Source organism: Eriocheir sinensis, chromosome 45, assembly GCF_024679095.1.
Source record: "Eriocheir sinensis breed Jianghai 21 chromosome 45, ASM2467909v1, whole genome shotgun sequence".
Classification (NCBI taxonomy): Eukaryota; Metazoa; Arthropoda; class Malacostraca; order Decapoda; family Varunidae; genus Eriocheir; species Eriocheir sinensis.
In genome coordinates this window covers 8,628,296-8,651,955 of record NC_066553.1, presented here as the reverse complement: position 1 = coordinate 8,651,955, position 23,660 = coordinate 8,628,296, and the positions used below count along the sequence as shown (strand labels likewise).

Here is a 23,660-nt window from a genome sequence, read left to right as displayed (position 1 = left end):
AAACGTTTGTGCCCATCATCCCATTGGAACGTCACTGCCCATCTTAGTCCATCACAGGTAACCGTTGGACTATTGATTTAATGTCACATCTGTTTTCAAAAAACCATGATGGTGTTACTGAAAAAAAAATGACCATCATGCTACCATATTCATTATCACTCGCGGTTGCACACAACAGTCTTTGCAGTGACGATCAGATTTTGGCCATGGTGAATACATTGGAGGTCACAAGTAAATGATCGTGAATGTGTGAACGTGCCTTTAGAGTGAGTATGAGAAGGGTCTAGAAGAGGCTGTCACATGCACTGTTCCACTCATTCCTCTTTGCTCTTTACCTGGCAATGTCTAGACAGTTTTAGAGTGATGTAGTTTAAAATGATTATGATAGATTATAAATCACGTAGGAGTGGAATGTTTCAAGTCCCAAATTGCCATTTAGGAAGCATATAGCTGTTCCTTGGTTCCTTGGTCACAGTTATGAATGTGGTCTTATGGTTGCTCTCTTATTGATTAGATGATGATCTGTGGATTTCAATCAGCCTGACCCACCTAATGGTAGGTCAGACAAATTGACTGAAGATGAATGAGTGTGTTGGTGATCACAGTGTACAGATATTTGTTACATATTTAATAATGTGTTTTCCAAAATTTGATTTGTATGTTGAGTGCCTCTTTTTTTGTTTTGTCCTATTTTCATCACACTGGTTAGCTGAGAGCAGAGCTGTCCCATCCCACAGACGTGAGTAACATTCTGTTGAAGCCATCTGACAATGCTGTTGATAAGATAGTCACTGTGTTCCTGTCAGTGTGCTGCCAACAAAATCTAGACTCACTGCTGACTCACTTAGCTGTTTCAAAACCTGTATTTTTTTATTAAATATAGCTTGGGATAATGTCCTGTTGTCTACTTATTTAGCCATTGGTATTTGCCATCTACAAACAAGTGTCATTAAAATTATCAACTTCATCATGATCATCAGAAGCCTCAGTATAATGCTCTCAAAGTGTTTTCTTCCTTATTCCATGTCGTTTAGGTGTTAAATATTGAGTCGAGGAATATTTAAAAACTCATAACTTAATTACATAAAAAAATAGCATTCATGCAATTAATATAAATTCAGCTAAGTGAGGCAGTATTATAGTTTTTAGAGTATGAAAATATGAAAGAATATAAATCTTAATTTTGCTAACTCATATATTCTTGGAAGGCATGTACATAATTACTGACTTATAACACTGCTTCCTGTAACAATACTAATCACATGAAGGTAAGTAAATAAAAAAATGGAAGATGTAGCTATTTATCATCCTATTTGCTCTTTATCCAACCTCATGCTCCATCATGTGGAGAAGAGCCATAGTGACACTTTAAAGCTTGAGAACTTTTATGAGATAGTTTCTCAGAGTTGGTGAAGGGAAAGGTAAAGGGAGTGAAGATGGTGTCATCATGATGCTCTCTTCATCACTTGCCAGCCACCCACCTCTGAGAACTGGTGTGAGTGGTGGTAGCACCTGTAAGACCACCGGCAGTGCATCCAAACGAAGTCAGCCCTGACACAAGTCATTGATGTTATAATTTTTGTGAATAAAAATATACTACTGTATTTTTATATAGTCAGACATTAAAGAAGATCACTTGAGTTAGGGAATATGGATGTGAAAGTTGGAAGTGGGGATATTGTTAGTGTGGTTGGGAAGTGGGATGTAGATGAAGTGAATGAAATAGGTGGAGAGATGTGCTTAGAGTGGTGTGTTCCTGTTAAGTACCTTTTATTTTTTTAGCACAAGCTGATTCACAGGTATATTTGGGCAAGAGGGAGTGAGAGGAGCTTGGCATATTATATAGCTGTGAATAATAGACTGAAGCAGGATGTATGTCTAATTCATAACAAAGGTTATGAGAGGTATATTTGATAGTTCTGACAACTTTAAGGTAGAAAAATTAAAGCTGAGAAAATAATGGAAATTAAAAGTAATGGGAAGAAGGAACTGGCAAGTGAGATTGCTTGACTGCAGATGCATAGAAGAAAAGTGAAAGAATTAGGTGTAAGAGCAAGCGTAGGAATGAGTGGGTAAGGTGTTTGATATTTTAAGAGTTCAGTGTTTAGGGCAGCAGAGGAAGTACCTAGCTAGATATAGTGTGTGTGGAAGAGAAAAAAAAGGGACAGGTGAGATCAAAGGAGTTGAGAAAAGAAGGAACAAGAAAACTTTATGGAGAAATGTGCCAAAAGAGGTGAAAAAGAGAGAGATTTACATAAATATTCAGACCACACGGACATTAGGATCCTGACTATAGTCGCAGCCCACGAATCTGAGGACTGCATTATCTTGCACTGGGAATCTTCTGTCACACTGCATGTCTGATTTCGTGGATATTATGAAACGCATAGGAAACAGTTGTTAGTATTAGTGGGTACTATTCAGGCTGCAACAACAAATTGTCAGTTATAGTTGATTTTGAATTCAATGTATTAATAATGTTAGAGATAGTTTTGTAAATTTATTAGGTTGCTGCCCTCTGCAGACAAAAATAGTGCACTAAGCTGATCCATTAATAACCAAATTACATAATATTTACACTGAACTCTGGCATAGTATAATAACTAGTTGTGATGATATCAAACATTTAAAGGGGCTATTATCAGCCTCAAACACCACTAGTTTTGTCTCATGGTTAAAAAATAATTGCTCAGTTTGATAATTATGCCTCAATCCTCATCACATTTTGAGTTGAGTTGTGGTTGGAGACCAATGGCATGGCATCATCAGAGTCTGAGTCTTGGTCATTTGAAGACGAAAGTTCTGCTGGCACCAGGTCCCTCAAGAAACAGGTTATGAGTGTCTGTCCTAAGTTTTCTCCTTCTCTGTGTATTTCATAGTATAGAATCTCATAATCTTGTTTCTTCTGCTAGAATTATATTTGACTCACCTTATTTATTGAATCTTTTCTTTAGAAGTTAGTAGTTGCCAAGATCTGGTAGAAGTCATTTACTGATACAGGTAACTCTCGATTTACGCAAGTTTGGTTTACGCGTTTTTGAAATAACGCGGGGTCCAAAATCCAAATAAATGTTTAATTTACACTTTTTTTCACTTATACGCGATATTTTATGGAGTTGCCACCAGATGTCTCACGCAACTGGACTCACACAGCTGAGCTCAGTTCTTCCCGCACACCACTTGAACAACAATACAGTACCCACGCTGCCACGCTACTCAACAATAGGGGTGGGCAGGTACTGGTACCAGTACCGGTACTAACAATACTAGCTATATGGTACAGTACCGGTACCAGACTGCTCAGTACCAGTACCAATACTAGCCATTCGCTCATGGTGTCCCTCATTTCTTCCTCACACGAGTGAGGCTGGGACTGAGTGCCTGAGTGGATATTCTCTCTCTCTCTCTCTCTCTCTCTCTCTCTCTCTCTCTCTCTCTCTCTCTCCACTGAATGAATATTTATTTTTCGATAGAAACCTACCTCTTGTTTGATTTACATCGTTTTTGATTTACGCGACCTCTTCAAGGACACAATACTCGCGTAAATTGAGAGTTACCTGTATGTCCCTATTCTGCACTTCATTGGGTGTAATATCTCTTTGTGCTGCTGCTATCTCATACGCAGGAACAATGATCTGAAGACAGTGATATAGCTGATACTGGACACTTAGTGGAACAACTAAGGCTGGTGAGCAGGGAAGAATGGTGGGAGGGTGAGTGCCACCAGAAGAGCCAGGGGCATATTTGAAGGGGCGACAAACATAGAAGATGGGAACGTCAATTTTGCTTATATAATAGTAAATTGCATGCCATGAAGTTCAGCTCTCGTACATGAAGGCTTGAATATATTGTAGGACCCCCCTCACATATTAGGTGATTTGTAGACTACTATCGTGCATATTAACTTCTTGGCATCTTTTCTGTCACTTTCTTTCCTCAGTTAATGTTCATGTCTCCTTTTTCTTCCACTGCCCTTCATCAGCAAGTCTTTCCAATTCACATGCTTTATGAGTCTGATTGGCTCTACTATTTCTTTATTGCATTTTAGGCAGCTTGAGTTTGCAGTGTTTCATTGTATTGCAGTTTTCTTAAAAGCTTGGTATAATTTTTGTTGCCTTCCTTGCACTTTTCAAATGTGTACAATGTATATATTTCAAATGAAGTGACTGCACCATGACAGCATATTCTAAGTTTTGATCTATATATATTATCAACATTCTTAGTGTCTCATTATCCATGTAGTCAAATACCAGATTTATGTTTGTTATCAACCTAAAACATTCTCCAGTTACCTTGTTAATAATTATGCTTCTCTGGTTAAAAATTGTCATGTATTATCAATCCTAGTTCTTTTTCATCTTTTGCCCTACTAAAGGCCTCTCCTTCTATATTTTATTTTCATCTTGTTCCTTCTTCACTTACTCACATTTTGAAAACATGACATTTGTAAGCAATTAAGTCCATTTTCCATGCCTTACTCTAGCTATGCAACTCATCCAAATCCTTTTATAGGCTTTTACATTTAATGCCTTTCATTTTCTTCATGTATTTTGCATCATCTACAAAGATTTGCATAGCTTGTCAACCTGTTTGGCATGTTGTTGACATACACCAGGAATGCAATCAATGCCATTTTTATAACCACTTTGAAGCTCTTTAACTTAATATGCTGAAAGATCCCAATAGTTACAAGCTAAACTTGCATGCTTCCAGTGCAGTGCAATGAAAGTTTGAAAATCTAACTAAAAGTATAATTGGAAACTAGTCAAAGAGAGGAAAAATAGTGAAAGTATGTTTAGTCTATGTACTGAATGCAGTGAGTTAATGAATAATGGTTCTTCTCAGCAGAGGATGCAGTGCAGAATGTGTATTGTTGAAAACTCTGAGTTCTGCTGCCTTTTTTCATGGCCCTTTCTCCTTTGTCACAATTTAATGATTCTTAATTTGTAGCACTGATATCATGTAAGACCTGTCATATAAGCAGTGGTGGGCACCGCTAACCGAAAAGTTAGCTTTGCTAACTGGTAATCCACTAAATAAAAAGATAGCTTTGCTTACACAAAACCGCTAAACTGATAAAGAAATTAGTGGAAGCTGACGCTAACTGCTAACCGCTAACTTTTTTATATGGATTTAGCTTTGGTTTAGTATTTTGGCTCTAAAACCTTTAAAAACAGACCTAGTGACCTGAAATTTCAGTATGTTGTAGCTTAGACATAAAGTTTCCTTAATAATTGTCCTATTATCCTACTTTAAGGCATAATTTACCCAAAAGTGGAAGCCCTGGAATTATTGCTCCATGTGGCTCAACTGGTGCTGTGTCTGCCCACAACAAACAAGAACAAACCTGTATGAATTTTTCAGTGGACTTGAAGTTAGCGGAGGAGGAACTACATTTAGCAGAAGCTAATTGATCCACTAACTGTTTCCAAAGTTAGCGAAAATGCTAATCAGCTAATGGAAAAGTAAGCTTCGCTAACTAGCGGTTAGCAGAACCGTGCCCACCCCTGCATATAAGTACTGATTCTTGGGATCTTTCAGCATTACAAAATTTTGAAGAGATTCACTGTGGGTGAAGTATAACATTCAAAACTGGACTGTAGTAATTCAGAATGCATAGAAAGTTCAAATTCATTACATCTGAGAACATTTTGCTCCCCTCAACACCTCTCACTTCAATTTCAGTAGACATTTTCATACAGTTAGCTTATGAAAATTTAAATGCAACAAATCCTTACCTGAATTTCATCCATGTTAGAATAAATAATGTGGTTAGTGTTTGAATATATCACAGGAATAATTCAGCCAGATGTATACAATTGATTTGATGACCTCTTTCCTGACAGGTGTGGTGAAGGCTCAGACAGCAGTTCCAGAGAGGCATCGAGCACAAGGTGGGTGGCTAGTGTGCTGCCCAATTCTTCATATTATTAAATACCCTATAGTCAGCTGATATGCTGCATGATATACAGCACCCTCCCGAGTTTCGCGCTATCCAATTTTCGCGATCCTCAAGTTTCGTGGTTAGTCCTAAATTCTTACCATCCCGACTTTCGCACATTGTCATCCCAAGTTTCGCGCTGCTTTGACATATACAGGTCACGTCTACTTATCATGGCGTCACGTGCGCTGTCTTTAAAGGTAGTGTCTTACTGAACGTTTTCCTCCAAACATTGGGGCTATGGCAAGAGAGAGAGAGAGAGAGAGAGAGACTTATTAATGATGAAGCTTGAGTTGGGGAGAGTGGGAGGGGGGGGTGTGAGGAACTCCCGTCCATGTATAGTCTCAAAATACCTACCTTGAAAAAAAGAAGAAAACGGGAAGAGAGAATGGGTTGTTTTAAAGCTGCAGTTGAAGGCAGCTGCCTTATGATTGGCTGACAGTTCTGAAAACACGCTTGTGATTCGCTGAGAGTCCAATGACGTCATCGCTGGTGCTCATCCTATCAGCAGCCTCCCTGCCTTAAGGCAGTGTCACACTGGCTGTTTTCCTCCAACCGTTGGGGCTACTGGCAACGCCCATACACCCATCCAGGAGCAAGTTGTCGGTTGTCCGCAAGCTGGTGTCACACTGGGCCTTTTTCTTCCCACTGCATTGGCGGTAGCTTGGGCAACTGGCAACTCAAACTTTTCCGGGTGTGTGTCACACACAGCCAAGGTTGGTTGCCCGTATCCACATCCACAATGTAAACAAAGCACTTTGCCCTGTATCGACATAGCGTCATCTGCTAAAGTATGGGCCGTCGCGGCTTGTGCTGCCATTACCCAAGTTATGGAGTTGTTGCTGTAGGTTAAATGGAAGGAAGAAGCAGTTGTGGGTGTGGCGTGACTGTGGTTCCTCCGTGCCAGTTCTCATTGCCACCATTGCGCATGCACAGCCAACCCTAGACTCCGACCACATAAACACATGGATCGAATAACAACAAACATATACACACACATGCATGCACACACCAGACTCATTAGGAATCATTGCAGATGTTTCTGACAAACAGAAACGGCTTCACCATTTCTTTGAGTGTGTTAGAACGTATTTGGTGAGTGGCTCACATGAACCAAACCTAGCTCTTGGCAAGAAGAGAGCAGTCATCTTTAACACTGCTCTCTTCTTGCCATTGGGTATGTTTGGTTTGTATGAACCGCTCACCAAATAAGTTTTAACACACTCTAGGAAATGTCGAAGCCATTTCTGTTTATGAGGAATATCTGCCATGCTTCATGATGAGTCTGGTGTGTGCGTGCATGTGTGTGTGTGTGTCTTTGTTGTTATTCGATCCATGTGTTTATGTGGTTGGAGTCTAGATGGGTGGGTTGGCCGCGCACGCGCAATGGTGACAATGAGAACTGGCACGGAGGAACCACAGACACGCCACACCCACAACTGTTTTTTCCTTCCATTTAACTGCAGCAACAACTCCATAATTTGGGTAATGGCAGCACAAGCCGCGACAGCCCATACTCTAGCAGACGACGCCATGTCAATACAGGGCAAAGTGCTTTGTTTACATTGTGGATGTGGATACGGGCAACCAACCTTGGCTGTGTGTGATGCACGCCCGGAAAAGTTTGAGTTGCTGGTTGCCCAAGCTGCCGCAAAAGCGGTGGGAAGAAAAAGGCTCAATGTGACACCAGCTTACAAACAACCGACAACTCGCTCCCGGATGGGCGCACGGGCGTTGCCAGTAGCCCCAACGGTTAGAGGAAAACGGCCAGTGTGACACTGCCTTAAAGCAGCGAGGCCGCTGATAGGGTGGGCGCCAGCGATGATGTCATCGGACTCCCAGCAAATCACAAGCGTATTTTCAGAGCTCAGCAATCGTAAGACTTCAACTGCGGCTTCAAAACGACCCGTTCTCTCTTCCCGTTTTCTTCCTTTTTCCAAGATAGTATGTATTTTGAGATAACAAGGGAGTAAAGGAGGGAAAAAAAAAAGTCACCTCCTTGGGTCGAAACAAGTAAGCGCTTTTTCGGTGTTTTCAATACCCCGAGTTTCGCGATCCTCGAGTTTAGCGCTATACCTTCAAAACGAAATAAGCGTGAAACTCGGGAGGGTACTGTGCTTCCAAATTTGGACATATACCTTGAGACAGACAGACAGACACAGGTAGACATATGGATGGGCACACATATAGACAGACAGACAGATGGACTGTGATTGGTTCTGATATGCAAATATAAAACAGTTGTCAAGTGTGTGGGTGTGGGGGGGTAACTGCCTAGTTGTAATATTCAGGAAATAAGCTATGCGATTGGAGGTTCTGTCTCATAGTCTCAGTCGGCCAAATTTAGCTCTTAAATTCATTTGAATTTTCGGATTGGATTTTCTCATTGTCCAGCCTGTTTCACAGTACAGTGCATCTATTTGAAAAACTGTGCTTTCTGATATCCTTCAAGCATCTTGCCTTTTTCAGGTTTATAGCATCCACCCAATTCAAACAGATCTTTATCATTTCTCGTTATTCTCTACAGTTCTTTATCATTTCTCGTTATTCTCTTCATTGTCCTGAACACTGGAATCATGTCACCTCTCTCTTTCTTCTTAGGACAGCAGCCTCAAATTTTGCAGTTTTCTTGTAAATAAGGTCTGTTAGGCAGGAGACCATCTCAGTTGCTGCTCTTTGTACTCTATTGATCTTAATCATGTCTTTATGTGAGGACCAGACTCCTTTTGTTTATTCTAACTTGGGACAAAACAGAGCAACCATCAGTTGCTTCAACATTCCTTGATGTGTGTGTTTAATAAGGGGTTGCGTTGTGTGCAGGCATGAGTGGCAGTGAGCGTATCCGTGCACGGCTGGAGCAGATGGACACCCTGGATGAGATGAGTGGTGGGGTGGTGCGTGAGGTGGGCGGCCTCACTCAGAGTGAGTTCACTCATCGCCTCAACACCCTGAAGCAAGAAATGATTCAAGCCTGGAACTCTGACCAACGTGTGAAAGCTCTCAAAATTGCCATTCAGGTATGAGATCAAAAAGTTAGTTGAAAACTACTACTTTTTTGTGTGCTGCCTATAGTACCAGTAGGCTCTCATGAGGGGCATGTTGGATGGCCCCAGTCTGTTAGTGGTACAGGCACATTTTATTTATAGTGGTTTCTGTGATGCATGGCTCATATGACCATACACAGTGCTTTCATATCTTTATGCTATGTTGGGAAATATATGTTTGCAGGTTTTAGATAAAAATCACACCCTTTTAATATTGTTTTTTGGTAGTTTTATGAAACATGTGTTTTCAGTGTGACTTCTGTTATCCATGTTTGTGTAATTTGACAGTTTTGTATTCAAAATTTTACTGATTTGAGCTTTCAGTGGTTTGATGTTTTTTTATTTTATCATAACCTCCAACACAAAGTCTCATCAAGATAACAGTAACATAGGTCATTATCTGCCAATTTTTTCCTAATTTCAATGCTTTTCAATCTCCACTTTTTAATTTCCTGACATGCGATGTTCTTTGCAGTGTGTGAAGTTGCTGAACCTTTCAGCGCCAGAGCATTTCTACCCAAGTAAGTTTGTCTTGGTGATGGACATACTAAGCACACTGGCCAACTTAGTGTATGTACGCCTCAAGCAGAAGTCACAGAATGAAGGGTAAGTCAGCTCTATCACACCTTTTTTTTATTTCTTTACAGTTCAGAAATAGGGCTGTACTGATGACACTATTTTTGCCCATACCAAGACATTACAAATACACATCACCACACTATTATAGCACACACACTCATCACCACCACTCACATAGTCGTTACCACTGCCATGTGATTCATCACTTATGTAGCCATCACTTCTCCCACATAATGAAATAAATACTCACATACTCATCACCACTATAACCTGATGATATATATACAGTGCAAGACAAAAGTCATGTTGTGAAAGCTTGGGAAAACATAAAGGAATTCACCATGAACCAACCTATATGCATAGCATACCTGGACCACCAATCAGTTATCGAGCATTTGGGCGGTCATTGGAAGCCTTCAGTGAGGTGATAGATGAGCATACATCCACCCTCTGTGACAGGCTGATAGCCACTATCTTTGGGATGGCTTCCTTGACTGAGTGAGGGCTCAGTGGAGTTGCCAAATATAACTATTGCCCAGATACCTGCATATCAGAGGGAGATAGAAAGGGTCAAGTAAATTTGGCGGTGGTAGATGGCGTGTTGCTCTCAGTGCCATCCATCACTGTAGGTCAAGCCAGTCCACCGTAAAACTTCTTGATGAAACCCACCATTGTTATGAATTTCACTACCAAGGTAGCCTATATGAAATTTTCCAAGGTATCAATGTCCTCACCACATTCATGACTGTTTCATCTAGTGACCCTAGTAACCCTCCAAACAGCTGTACCTTTGTCATGACACAGGAGACTTGAGTTCAAAAGTTTCACCTTTTCATGCTGTGCCTTGGGAGACCATCAGCATAACCTGTAGTGACTCTGCAAGGATTGCTGCATCATCAACAAAAACAAAGTTACTGACCCTGGTATTGCCATCAGGTGCTCCACAATGACTGATCCACAACTCTGCCTAATACTTAGTCCATGCAAGTGTTGAAAAGTGATGGGGTAAGGACACAGCTGTTCCTCAATCCTGTGTTCACAGGGAAGAAGCTGACCCTACCCCCCCTCCCCACACACTTTACAGCACTGTCAATCCTGGTGTGCAGGTTAGTCAATAGACCAACTGTCCTTACAGGAATTGCATAGAGTCAGAGGAAATCCCAGAGTGCATCTTGAGTTCGACATAGGCTGCAAACATCCCCTGTTAAAACTCACATTGGTGCCCCACCAGTATACAAAGCAGTTATGGATTTACCAGGTGTGAACCCTGACTGCTCAGGCCTCTGGAGCTTCAACAGCTGGCTGTGAATCCTCATGAGTAATAGATAGAGAAGCACCTTGCCTGGCACACTGAGCAGTGTAATACAAACCGTGGTAGTTGTTGTAGTCTTGACAGTAACTTCTCCCTTTCCAGATAGGGACAATCAGTCCCCTCTTTCAGTCAGAAGGACCAAATTGCCATGCAGGAGTGAAGAAAGACCCATGCAATCCATGGATTATGGCTTCACCTTCAGCTTTGAGTAGTTCTGCACTAATGTTACAAATATCATCTGCCTTTCCACCCCTCAGCCTTTCCACAGCCTCTCTGACCACATCATGAGATGGTGGGCTTTTATCAATTGGTAGATCAACATCCACATTTTGTAACCCAGCAGTTGATAGCTGCCCGCTCAGAGCATCTGCCATGTAAAACTGCCCATCTTTATCTGACTTGAGACAACCATATCCTGTTCAGATAGCAGAAACCTGAAAGGGGGGCTTAACCCCAAAAGGACTCAAAAAAATCTAATAGGTGCCTCCGGAGAATGCAAAAAATAGTCGTTTTTCAAGCACGTTTCTCACAAAAACTCATCTAATAAAAGTTCTCCTACCATAACATTACTGACTACAGTACCCTCTCCGAAGGTATAGCGCTAAACTCAAGGATCGCGAAATTTGGGGTATTAAAAACAATGAAAAAGCGCTCATTCGTTCCCGCCCGTGGAGAAGCTGACTATTTTTTCCCACTGTACTCCCTTGTTATCTCAAAATATGTACCTTGGAAAAAGAAAGAAAATGCCGACACTTCAGGGACATACGAAGACAATTCGGAGACTTGTCGCCAATTATTCCGCGACAAAAAAAAAAAAAAATTTCAGATTTTTAACTCGGCGACATGAACGCTGAATAGTCGGCGACATGTCTCCAAATTGTCCCCAAATTGTCCTGAGCATTCGCCGACATGTCGCCAAATGGTCATGAACTGTAAGAATCTTGGTCGTGTCGGCGAACCAGTCGCCAAATTTTTTCACGAAGTGATTCGGCGATAAGTTCGTGGCCAAAATTCGGCAGTGTATTTGGGGCTTAAGTCAGCTGTATAAACAGTGATCTTGGTGCCAGCAGTGCCGCGGCACAAGCGCCCGTTTCACGTCTCCAACGGCTCGGACAACTCCTCAAATGACTCGGATGATGTAAGAGCTATCAGGGGTATTTTAGCTAGTATATAAGCCAAGTGGCTTAAAATTACTCAATCAAAGGTCAAAAAATGCATGCGAGTGCACTCGGGATAAATCGTAAAAAATATCCGGTTTATTCGGGTCCGACTTAAGCGGGGTTTACTGTACATTGGTACAGCCTTACTCACAAAGGAATTTGATGAAGTTTTTAAATGTATATGAGACATATTGAGATTAAGAAATGCTTTACCATCATATTTTATTCCACAGCTCACCTGCCAACAGTGCCAGTGCTGCCAAGTTGGAGGCACAGGAGACAGCTCGTAATTGGTTCTACAAAGTGGCTTCCATAAGGGAACTTCTCCCAAGAATATACTTGGAAGCTTCCCTCCTTCCATGTTATTCACTTATTGACAAAAGGTAAGGAAAACACACAGGTAAAATCAATGATGTGTTAGAATACATCTGTCCCTGAAAAAGTGAGTTGTGAAAATTACAGCTTTTAAGTAAAATAAAATTTGGTCTCAAAATCACATAAATTGGGCCAGGGGGTAAAATTCTATGGTAAAATATATTTCCTACACTCCAGCAGACAGCAGCTCTCTATTGTTGAGGTTACTCTGGTTGATGAGCATATAATATGGGAGATGCAAAGCCCATGTCTCACTCCCACCCCTGTCCCATATCTCTTGCCTACCTTACCATAGCCTCTAGCCACTTAATAGAAGCAATTGTTCCTTTTAACAAAAAGTTCCTTTGCTATAATTTTTTTACCATCTCACATGGTTCGATCAATACGTGCTACATATAGTTTCCATGTTTCGCAAGATGCTTCTGTACTACCAAAAATTTGTCTTTGAAGTCTTGGTTTTACCCTCCTTATTATGATAATAATAATTATAATAATAATAAAAAGTTTAATAATAATTTTTCCAGAGAGGGGGAGGAGGCTCTTATACGCCTTGCCCGCATGACCCGTGGCATTGGTGATCCACTGATAGCTGCCTACACACGCATGTTTGTGTGCCGCATGGGTGTGGACATGGCCCCCTCCCTCACGCAGTACATTGTGGACAGCATTGAAGACTTTCTGCACACCCTCACACAGCTGGAAGTAAGTATCCATACGCATATTTAAAACTTTATGCCTTTATTGTGGACTGCATTATCTGATTGCAGAGAGCTTTATGTACAGTTGTGCACCAAGGTATGCAGTATTTCAGTTCAGTACAGTAACATGCTGTACAGTTTTGTAGCTTTGGTGCAATAAGTTATTTTATATAGCCTTGGTGTGTAGTAGACTATACTATATAGATTTGTGTAAGCCAACTCGGGCAGGGAGTAGGCCAAGAGGTGCCAACCGCAGTGGGTGTCAAAAACCTTGATATGCACTGCTGACTAAAAGATTATACTCTTTTATGTGTCACAATGGAATGCCACATTACTTTGTTTTGATCTCCAATAGTTGATATTTCAATCTTTTACTGAATTATAGAAAAATTGTGTTTTCATTTTTTTGTGCTGATTCCTTTTCTTTTTCATTTATTTATTTATTTATTCTATTTATTTATTTATTTTATTTTATTTATTTATTTATTTATTTATTTATTTATTTATTTATTTTTCATCCTATGATACTGGTAGGCTATCTTGATTGGGCATGATGGTTGCCCCCAGCCTGCTATGGTGCAGGCAAGTGTTTATAGTAGCACCATCTTGCTTGGCTCATGCTGTCCCCAGAGCTCATCTTTGGCCCTCATTTTTTAAAGAGAATCTTGAGTGCAGGTTGATAAGTGGTCTTCAAGACAGCATGTGGGTAGTCTTAGGCCACTCGTCGGTGACGGAAAAATCCCAGCTTGTAAAGGTGGGCAGGACACAAACCCGGGTCCTCCTGGATGCCACGCCCACTACTGGTTTTACTTTATGTAGTTTGTATTTCATCATATCCCCTCTTTGGTTGGAGGAATATATAGGTGTGGATGCATTTCTCTGGACTACCAGATCTCTGTTTGAGGCAGCCAACTGAAGAATAAGAGGCAGAAAGTTTATAATGTTAGGCAAGGAATGCTGCGATATCTCAATGATTTTTTAAATGCTGAGGGGCACGTATTGTTTTTTCCTTCAGTATATTAATAATAATTTGTTATCATGATAGTCAATACATCATGGAAATAGGATTTCAGAATGAAAACATATGTCACCCTGGCCTACAGCTTGCGCGGATGATTTCTGCGCCAGAGGGCACACATTGAGAATTGCCGCGCAACTTCATATTCACCTCCCATACCATCATTAAAGCGCAAGAGGCATTAATCGTGTGTCTGGCAGTGACGTCCATCTTTTTCTCCACTCACTGGTGCGAGGGAAGGAGGGTCTTCCTCCTTCCCCTCCATTCAGTGGGGTTGACAGTTTGTATGGCCTTGAACAATTTAGCCTAAAATTTCACCTACATCCTTGTGTTTCTACCCATTTTGGCTGGATTACACAATGGAAGGAAACCATACAGGAGGCAAAACAGTTCCATCAATCACTGATCTTTACAATGCTGGGCAAAATGAGGCCTCCTCTTCCTTTGGAGGTCATTTACCAGTGGCTTCTTCCATGTGCCATAACACCTGCAGCCAAGGTCATGTTGCAGTTTCTTGCACTGTATGCAGTGACACATCACCAATTAGAGTGTGGGTTTGTTCTTTCAATTTCCTGGTTCTAAGACAAGGAGTGACGTTAAGCTATCGTCTTAACACGTTCCTGTTTCTATAAAAAAAATGTTTTGGTTTCCCTGGTTGTTTCTTAGGGAGCGTGACCATCCCCTCTCCGCCAGCCTTAAATCAGTTAATCAAGTTTCGCATTGTTTTAAGCTTCAGTCTTTTAGGCTTGCAAATTTCCTTAGTATTGTGCCCAGCAATGTAAAGATCAGAGATTCCTGGCATTGTTTTGCCACATGTATGGTTTCCATCATTTTATGTAATCCAGCCAAAATGGGCAGAAACACAAGGATGTGGGGGAAATTTTAGGTTAAACTGTTCAAGGCCATACAAACTGTCAACCCTCCTGGATGGAGGGGAGGGAGGGAGACCCTCCTTCCCTCACACCAGTGAATGGAGATAAGATATACGTCACTGCCAGATACATGATTAATGCCTCTTGCACTTTAATGATGGTATGGGAGGCAAATATGAAGTTGCACGGCAAATCTCAATGCGTGGACTCTGGCACAGAAATCATCCACGCAAGCTGTAGTCTGTGTCTATCAAAGTCTTAGTCTCAAACCAGAATCTTGTATTTTCCGGTTAATACCTTTGCCTGTGACCCCTGAATGTACACTATTGAGACACTCAGCATAGTTGTTACCACACATTTAAGTGTCAGTTTTGTGGATCAGTATACAATATGATCTTAACACAGATTAAAGCCAGTGCATGGTAAACAGCCTGAAGGAGGAAGTGTATGAGTACTTCATGCTGGTGAGATTTGAATTTTCAAGCTGCATTTCCAAATATATAATGCTGCATGCATGAAAAAAAAAAGGTATTCAGATAAGTGAATATATGTATAATGAGGACTGACATTTTTTGAAGCTGCTTCCTTTACTGTAAAAAAAAAGAAAGAAAGGGAAAAAGGAAGTAGTGGACATTACTTAATGATAGAAAAATTACCTTTGATTCAGGGCACTTGGCCAGAAGGAGAAACTGACATGAACATGGGTGAGGATAAGGATGCTTTGGCAGCACGAGTGTTTGCTCCTCCGCTACAGTGGATGATGCAGTGCCTGGCTGGGAGAGCTCCACACCAGCAACTACAGGTCAGGCTGCCTGTGTCACAGTACTTAATAGTCTCTGTGTTTCAATAAAGGACTAAATTTGGTCATGATTTTTTATTTTGTAAATGACATATCTATAATTTCTGATAGGAAGTCCCAGAGTGAATTCAAAGAAACTTGCACCAGAGTAACTGAAAATGGACATAGTTATAAATTAATTAGAAAGTCTGAGGAATAATTGAAGCTTTGCCACACTCAGCTTCCAGACACATTGCCGCTATTTATTGATGATTTCACAACTAACATCAACATAAGTTGGTGTGGTTGTGCAGCTGTTATAAAACAGTATTTTTATTAAATATAAGTATTATGTTTTTGGTCTTTAGGATGTTGTGCGGATGTGTGAGACTGCTGAGGGTTTGGGCCAGAATCTGATGGTGGCTGCCATCCTCAACACATTCCCTCATGACTTCATGGCTCTCCATTCCCTTCTCCTCACACAACTCGTAGCTGCTTGCCCCTTTTCAGGCTAGTGATTATTACAATGCATGGTTTTGGAAACCATGAAATTAAATAACCATTAACTTGTTTAATAACATAACCCATTTAGTCATGTAACAGATTAACAATGTTATGCATTTTATAAGAAACATTGAATAAAGTCATAGCGAAATATATTTGTCAATTCTAAAATTTAATGTGTATATTAATGAGATAGATTCTAGCTATTCTTTATAATCAATACAACTTTTTCCATGACAGGTAAAAGTAAGCATGAACTAGTTTCTGCCCTGGGAAGGTCCGTAAATAAGGTTGCTCCAGCCCAGGCACAGCAATTGTCTCTCCTGAATGGTGTCTGGAAACTCATCACTCACATTCCACACATTAATGATTATCTCTCAGCTGCTGGTGTCTGGCTCGAGTACACTGCAAAGCATTTTTCTGTAAGTATAATTTGTTGTCGTTTGTTGTCAGTTTTGTGGATCAATATACAATATGATCTTAATACGGATTAAAGTCAGTGCATGGTAAAATCTGAACAGACCTAATGAGTGAAAATTTTAATAAGAATATTGATGAATATGGGAATGAAATGAAGATGGCAATGAAAGATTGCATTTTTTGGTTGACAGGTTGATGTTCAAAAAACATGTTGATCAATTTTAATTGAATTAAATTTTCCCTATTTCTAGTCTATTGAGGTGAACACCCTACTTGGAGATGTTCTCAAGCATGTTGGAGCAGAGCGAACCCAGGAGCAGATGCATTACTCTGCCTTGCTCACACTGGTGTCCACAGCGCTCACCAACTCAACAGACCCCCATTCACTCTTCTCTATGGTGAGTACCCCAGTTTAGTTATCATAAGCAGCAACAGCTACCCAGGATTTTCTGGTAGTCAGAATAGAAAATGAAACTGACCTATGTTAGAAATAAGTTGAATATTGGTGCAAGGTAGAGCACAATCTGCTTTCTAAATTACCCTGCGACAGATGTATTCCTCTCTGAACTTTCATCTTCAATTTTCCTTCTAACTTTTCTATTTCTGCTGTACTAGACAGTTTATGTTTGATTGCTAAGCCTATAAACAATGGTGTTCCACAGGGCTGTGTTCTAGTACCCTGTCTTTATAGTTCATTAATGATTTTAAAATAAACTTTTCTATCTATTCTTATGCTGATGACTGCATTATTCCACTTTTTTCAACTCAAGACAGCAGAAATTATATAACTCAAGGATGAATGCTACATAATAATTAACTTCTGACCTTGCTAATATTTCTAAAAGTGGCAGAAGGATCTTTGTCCTTCAATACCTCAAACTCTTTCTCCACCTGACAACTTGATACACCCTTCCAGATGTCTGTTTCCTATTCTTTGATGACATACAACAGTCCCTATTTCCTCCCCCAGTTTAAAATCTTAACTAAAAATTTCATATCTCTTGGTATATCAGATTCCTTGAGGTTAAGCATTTTGTATTTTCTCCAATTACCATCCTTCTTTCAGCTGCTAACTGTATACAAGGTCCTAATCTGCCCCTGTATGGAGTATACACCTCATGTGTGGGGGTTTCACCCAAACAGCTGATTTAGGCAGAGCTGAGTCAAAGGCTCTTTGCCTCATTAGTTCCCCTCCTCTTATGATTCTTCTACCTAATTTATACAGCATTGTTGCTCTCCTTTGTATCTTTTATCAATATTTTCATGCTACCTGCTCTTCTGAACTCACCAACTGCATGTCTCTGCCCTTCCCACAGCCTTTCTAAATACACCTTGCCACCCTAGCTCAATTTAAGAATTTTTATATAACACAAGACCTGAATTTGGGACACCTTTTTCCATACAAGACAATTACATGCAGTCCCCACTTTAGAAAAATAATTGGTTCCTGAAGGTCTTCCTTAAGTCCATCTTTTCTTGGTAAAAATTGGTATGGACATAGTTGCTGAATTTTCCATTTGTTTATAAACTTTTGCCCTGCAGACCAACTTCCTTGGCCTGCTGAGTGTGTTCCAGCGTGATAGTGTGAGTACTGGGGATGGAGTAACTCGTGGAGTGGTGGAGGCCCTGCTGAGCCATCACCCTGGGCACATCACCGACCCAGCACTAGTTCAGCACCTCCTCACTTTCTGTGGTGCCCTGCATGACTCCATAAAGTGAGTAGCAGCCAGCCAAACAAATCACAGTTACAGGCCTGTATGGAATATTTAATTTTAGGGGAACTATTTAAACGTGGTAATATAGTTTAACAAAGTAATGTGCTTTGTATGATTTGAATAGGTCCGTTTATTCTTAGTTTGAACATCTATTTAATTATCTTAATTTTCAGTGCCTTGACAACAGATGATGAAAGGAGGCAGTTGTCTCAGCTGATCATTTCTTTCATTCGACAAGTTAATTTTGGAAGAGACTTTGAACAGCAGCTTGATTTCTATGTTAATGCCAGAGCAGCCTTCTCAAACCTCGACTCTGTCCTGGCTGCCCTCATTCAGGTAAATTTCATGTGGTACAACCATAACCTTGTTAACAATTATTTTTATACTTCATAATCGTTTATATTAAGTGTCTAAACAAGTCAGAATTCAAGAATCCATCCATTTTAGTGGTGATGAATGTATATGTATTAGATATTTAAAAAACTTGACAGTGGGCCAAAATTTATGAGCTTGAGCAGCAAACAGTATCAGATACAGTAATCCCCCCTCCATCACGGGGGTTACGTTCCAGACCCAGCCGCGATAAGTAAAAATCCGCGAAATAGAAATACTATTTAAATACACCCTAGGCATGTACTCTATTTAAATACACCCTAGGCATGTTTTTATTACTTTTAAGGTACTTTTAAAACCATTTTAAGGTCTTTAAACACACTTTTAAAACAATATTATTCTCATCCTTCATGATGTAGCGAACTGTTGACTCATTCATACCGTATTGGCGGGCTATGGCAGCGTAACTCTGTCCTTCCTTTATCATATCGAGAAGTTTCACCTCCTAAATCATCAGGAACTTCCTCTTCTTTGGCTCACCAGAAGCCTTAGATGATGGGCATTTGGGTGGCATCCTTGTTATGCGGAACACTGTACACTGTAGGGTGACATGTGGAACTGAGACAGAACAAGGCGAACAGCTTCTCTCCCTGCGAGATGCGAAGCAGCGAGATGCTTCTAGAACACAACAGCCAATCAGCGGCCAAGAAAACAATACCGATGCTCTGATTGGCTGAATCGGTACGTACGGCCATTCTATTGTGATGTGCGAGATTTAAACTCATAAACAATGCTGCGGAATGGTGGAAAATGGCGAAAATATACTTGATATCAAAATTAATAGGTCTTACAGAAAAAAATGCGAAATACCAGGACCGCGAAAACTGAACCGCGATATCATGGGGGTTTACTGTACATATAAATAGACCCAAGCATGACACTTACTACCTCCTCTGTAAGATTTGTTGCATTTTTTCCTGTAATCAAGGCTTATGTAGGCAGGTCTTCCACCCAGCTCAGATCTTGGACTCATGTAATGTCATCACACAATGATTCTCTGGGAAACAATTGTATGAAATTGTGTTGCTGCCTTTATTAATATTTTGATGGTCGTGGTCGTGATCAGATGTGTGTTGCTTCTTGCTCAACGAGGAAAGTGCTGTGTCGACATGGCTGGCAGGGCCAGGGGCCTGAGGGATTTGTGTTACGTTTGTGAGGATTTCACAGGCGAGAAGTGGATTGGATGCTGTTTGTGTCCTTAATGGTGTCATGTGAAGTGTGCTCATTTGTCTGGAATTAAGCAGGAGAATATACCTAAAATTAATTGGATTTGCACCCCATGCCTCCATAAAGCATCTCTGGCTACCAGAATTGCGGAGAAATTGGATGAATTCAAGCAAGAATTATCTAAAGAAATATGTGTGGCTAAAAATGAAGTTGAATCAAGGGCTGAGAAGGTGCAGGAGGGCCTGGGGTCAGTTGCTGACGCCCTTCGAGCCGACCAGGCACTTAGTTGGGCTGTGGCGAAGAGAGACAGGAAAGTCAAGAAGAATCTCCTAGCTGTGAAAGCTTCTACACAGGAAAAGAAGGCAACATGAAGGATGAAGTCTCCCAGGCATTGAATGGCATTCAAATAACTGATTCAAGATTCACAAATGGAGGTAATAATATATAATTATCGTCATGAACTTTGATAATAACACAAGGGCTGAGGCTGCTAAAAAATTGGAGTCTGTAGAGCAAATTAGTACCAAGAGTGTTGGAAAGATGAAACCAAAAATGTGCATAAACAGGAGACCAAGGAAAAAATAAAGGAGACCACCTTAGACTGCAATGAGTTCTAACGCTTGGAACAGACTAAGTGAAGATGTAGTATCGGCGAAGTGTGCACAACTTTAAGGAAAAACTAGACAAGTACAGATATGGAGACAGGACCACACGAGCGTAGCTCAGGCCCTGTAAAATTACAACTAGGTAAATACACACACACACACACACACACACACACACACACACACACACACTCTCTCTCTCTCTCTCAAGTAAGCGCCTTAATTAACCACATTTGGCAGTGCACTCTATTGCCATAAAATATGACAAGGTGTCAAAAAAGCTGAGCCAAAATACCATACTAATGCAACAGTTTGTATAGAAGATATCTGCAAAAAACGATGCCTCACAGCCTCTGAAACGCTTAGTACGTAGTTAGTATTAATGCATTACGTATATATCACCACACTACATGGAACATTTTATATTATCTAAACCACAGTGCACTAAAGTAATTCATTTGGCTGATTCTCTGTTCCTTGCTGAGTAGTGCTCTGCCTTGATGGGGAGCCAAACTCACCAGCCAAAACCTTTGAACTGGTATCCAACAAGTAAATTCTCACCAAACAAGCTTGTTGCTCATTAATTTTTGCCCAGTGTGACCCCACCTACAGAGTCATATGGTATCAATTTTATTGATGTTCTAATTAAATATTGTTTTGTGCAGTGTGTGTGCCAGCTTGCTGTGGCCACATGGCAAGTGGTTCACGGCCAGCACTCAGGCAAGACAGCAGCATTTGTGCGTGCATGTGCTGCCTATTGCTTCATCACAGTGCCCTCACTCACCTCTGCTGCCACTCGCCTCAGACTTTACCTCCTCTCAGGGAATGTTGCCCTCATGAACAACTGCCTGGGACAAGGTGAGTATTTTACTGTTGCTGAGAGTATTGCATGAGTACAGTCTAACCTCAGTTTACGAGTGCCTTAGTTTACGAGTGTTTTGATTTACGAGCAAAAAAATCCCACAAAAAATGCCTTGGTTTACGAGCGATGACTTGATATATGAGCATCCTGTTTGTTCCTTTTATTAATTTATTTATTTTTTATTTATTTATTTATTTATTTATTTTTTTTTTATTATTTATTTTTTTTTTGTGTGTGTGTGTGTGTGTGTGTCTCCCCCCCCCCAGGTGAAAAAAACTCCAGCAGAGTGTGTTAGGGAGAGAGACTTAGTGGTATTTATTATGATTATTATTGCGTCTGGCAAAGTTCTTCCAGACAGCAAATAGATGCACTAATAGTCATGTTTGTTATTATTATGAAAACTCAATTCCAGACAAAATTGAGTTCTATTTTGACTGCCTTGACCTGCCCATTGTGTTTTGTTTGCTGCCCTTGAGCTAGTTCTTCTACTGGAGAGAACAGAATAGATAGAAAAATACAGTTATCCTCCATTTTCTCAAGAACTACTGGTCATATGAAAATTCCAATGATAGCGTGTGTGTACTGTAGTTGCAGAATTGAAGATTTCAATAAATTTATTATCATTTATCTTATTTGTATCAATTTATTTGTTCTATTTATGTATTAATTTATATTTTATTTATGGATTTTTTTTTTATTCATATATTTTTTTATTTTTGTCCAGGAGATGCATGCATGAAAGCAGCCATCAGGGAATTACTAGAAGTAGCCTGTTCACAAGACTCAGAAGTGGGAGGAAGTGTATCTGATGTTCTCCGCACTCTGGTAGCCAACTTGGCCTCAACTCTGATTGCCACGCCAGACCCACCAGATGCCTCACCACCCTTGTACTTGCTTCGAGGACTCACAAATGCTGTCCGCTCATTTCAGTGGCCGAAAGAAACAGATACTCAAGCCTTCCTGTCAATTTTATTGTTACATGCACTCTCGGCAGCATCTCAAGATGAGCTGCCGTATCATATCCGCTCTGGTAAGCCTAACAAGTTTTTTTTAAGTATTTCTCATTCTCCCGTCACTTGTATTGGGTGTTTAAATTTTATCACTAGGTTCTTTTGATATTCCATAGACTTTGTCAGGCATTAACCCTTTCCTTGCGCACGGTGCGGACGTGACTATCCCCTCAGGCACAGTCAGGCAGACCAATGGGGGGTCTCTTTTAATCTCTGTATCTCAAAAACTATTCATCACAGCTAAAAACCAAAAACACCATTGGAAAGAGGAGGTCCAGATCTATAGGAGTCGGTTATGTATGCCTCTCTTGCGAACGTATATACATGTTCAGGGAGTGTTGAATGTTAACACTTATGTCGGTGCATGTGGGATGATCAGCCATATTGAGGGAACTGTGGACATCTTTTCTTCAGATTCTGGCAAGGGAGTATTGCCAACTGCAATATTTACAACTATTTGGTCAAAGAATCAGTCAGGTGATGGGTGAAGCTATGCAAAAATGCCGCTATATTGGGCAAGAACATCCACCAGTTACTCGTCCGTAGATTTGCCGCGCTGGGCTGATATGATTTTCCACCAAATTTAGTGAAGAATCCACTTAATTGGTAATCCTGTGTGGTGAGAATTAGTGTTGAACACTCTTATACGTGGGAGATTTGAGTGCGGGTGGAGCTTGCAGCGAGCATTTAGCGCCACTAGCAAATGCTCGCTGCGAGCGTTTAGCAATGAAAGGGTTAAATATGATTCTGAGATTTTATTTCTACATGGAAAGAGAAAAAAAATACAGAAAAAAAATCTGCTCTGACACTGCTCCCCAAAAGCAAAAGAACAACATCCAATTTTAAAATTCAACATTGCTTGGAGAGAGACCTTGGTACTCTCCTCCTGAAGGCTGTGTAAGTTGTAGACAGGAGGAAATATAGACAAAGGAAGGCTGTTCCAAAGTTTACCAGTGAAAGGGATAAAGCATGAAGATGCTAGTTGAACGGGGGTTTTGGTTTGTTAAGGCAATGAATAGATTTGGCACAATTCCAGGCAGAGAAATAAAGATCATTATTAATAAAAGGTACATTTTGCGAGCTGCCTTTCTATCTTTGATAGCACAAGAACAAGCATGATTGAGTCAGGACTTTTTAGCATGAGAAGAGAAAGTACATGGAATGTGTGCCTCCATCCCAGAGGCAATTACCTCTGTAATGCACTGGG

At 40.5% G+C, this 23,660-nt stretch overlaps 1 protein-coding gene across 4 annotated transcripts in view; it reads left to right on the top strand.

Annotated features, from left to right (window-relative positions):
- The window catches only part of LOC126980714 (VPS35 endosomal protein-sorting factor-like), a 47,430-nt gene that overhangs the window by 14,283 nt on the left and 9,487 nt on the right, over positions 1 to 23,660 (top strand). For 2 of the 4 annotated variants that reach the window (XR_007733469.1, XM_050830899.1), the window contains exons 6-19: positions 710 to 739; positions 5,847 to 5,894; positions 8,762 to 8,958; positions 9,461 to 9,591; positions 12,270 to 12,419; positions 12,936 to 13,113; positions 15,667 to 15,801; positions 16,146 to 16,287; positions 16,522 to 16,703; positions 16,953 to 17,099; positions 18,244 to 18,416; positions 18,590 to 18,752; positions 21,247 to 21,439; positions 22,168 to 22,473. Coding sequence is in view for 3 of the 4 variants with exons in the window: in XM_050830899.1 (XP_050686856.1) it covers positions 710 to 739; positions 5,847 to 5,894; positions 8,762 to 8,958; positions 9,461 to 9,591; positions 12,270 to 12,419; positions 12,936 to 13,113; positions 15,667 to 15,801; positions 16,146 to 16,287; positions 16,522 to 16,703; positions 16,953 to 17,099; positions 18,244 to 18,416; positions 18,590 to 18,752; positions 21,247 to 21,439; positions 22,168 to 22,473 (2,175 nt within the window). In the remaining variant the exon portion in view is untranslated. Of the gene's footprint in view, positions 1 to 709; positions 740 to 5,446; positions 5,466 to 5,846; positions 5,895 to 8,761; positions 8,959 to 9,460; positions 9,592 to 12,269; positions 12,420 to 12,935; positions 13,114 to 15,666; positions 15,802 to 16,145; positions 16,288 to 16,521; positions 16,704 to 16,952; positions 17,100 to 18,243; positions 18,417 to 18,589; positions 18,753 to 21,246; positions 21,440 to 22,167; positions 22,474 to 23,660 lie in introns of those variants that run through there. The other 2 variants (XM_050830901.1, XM_050830900.1) reach the window with 2 other exon arrangements.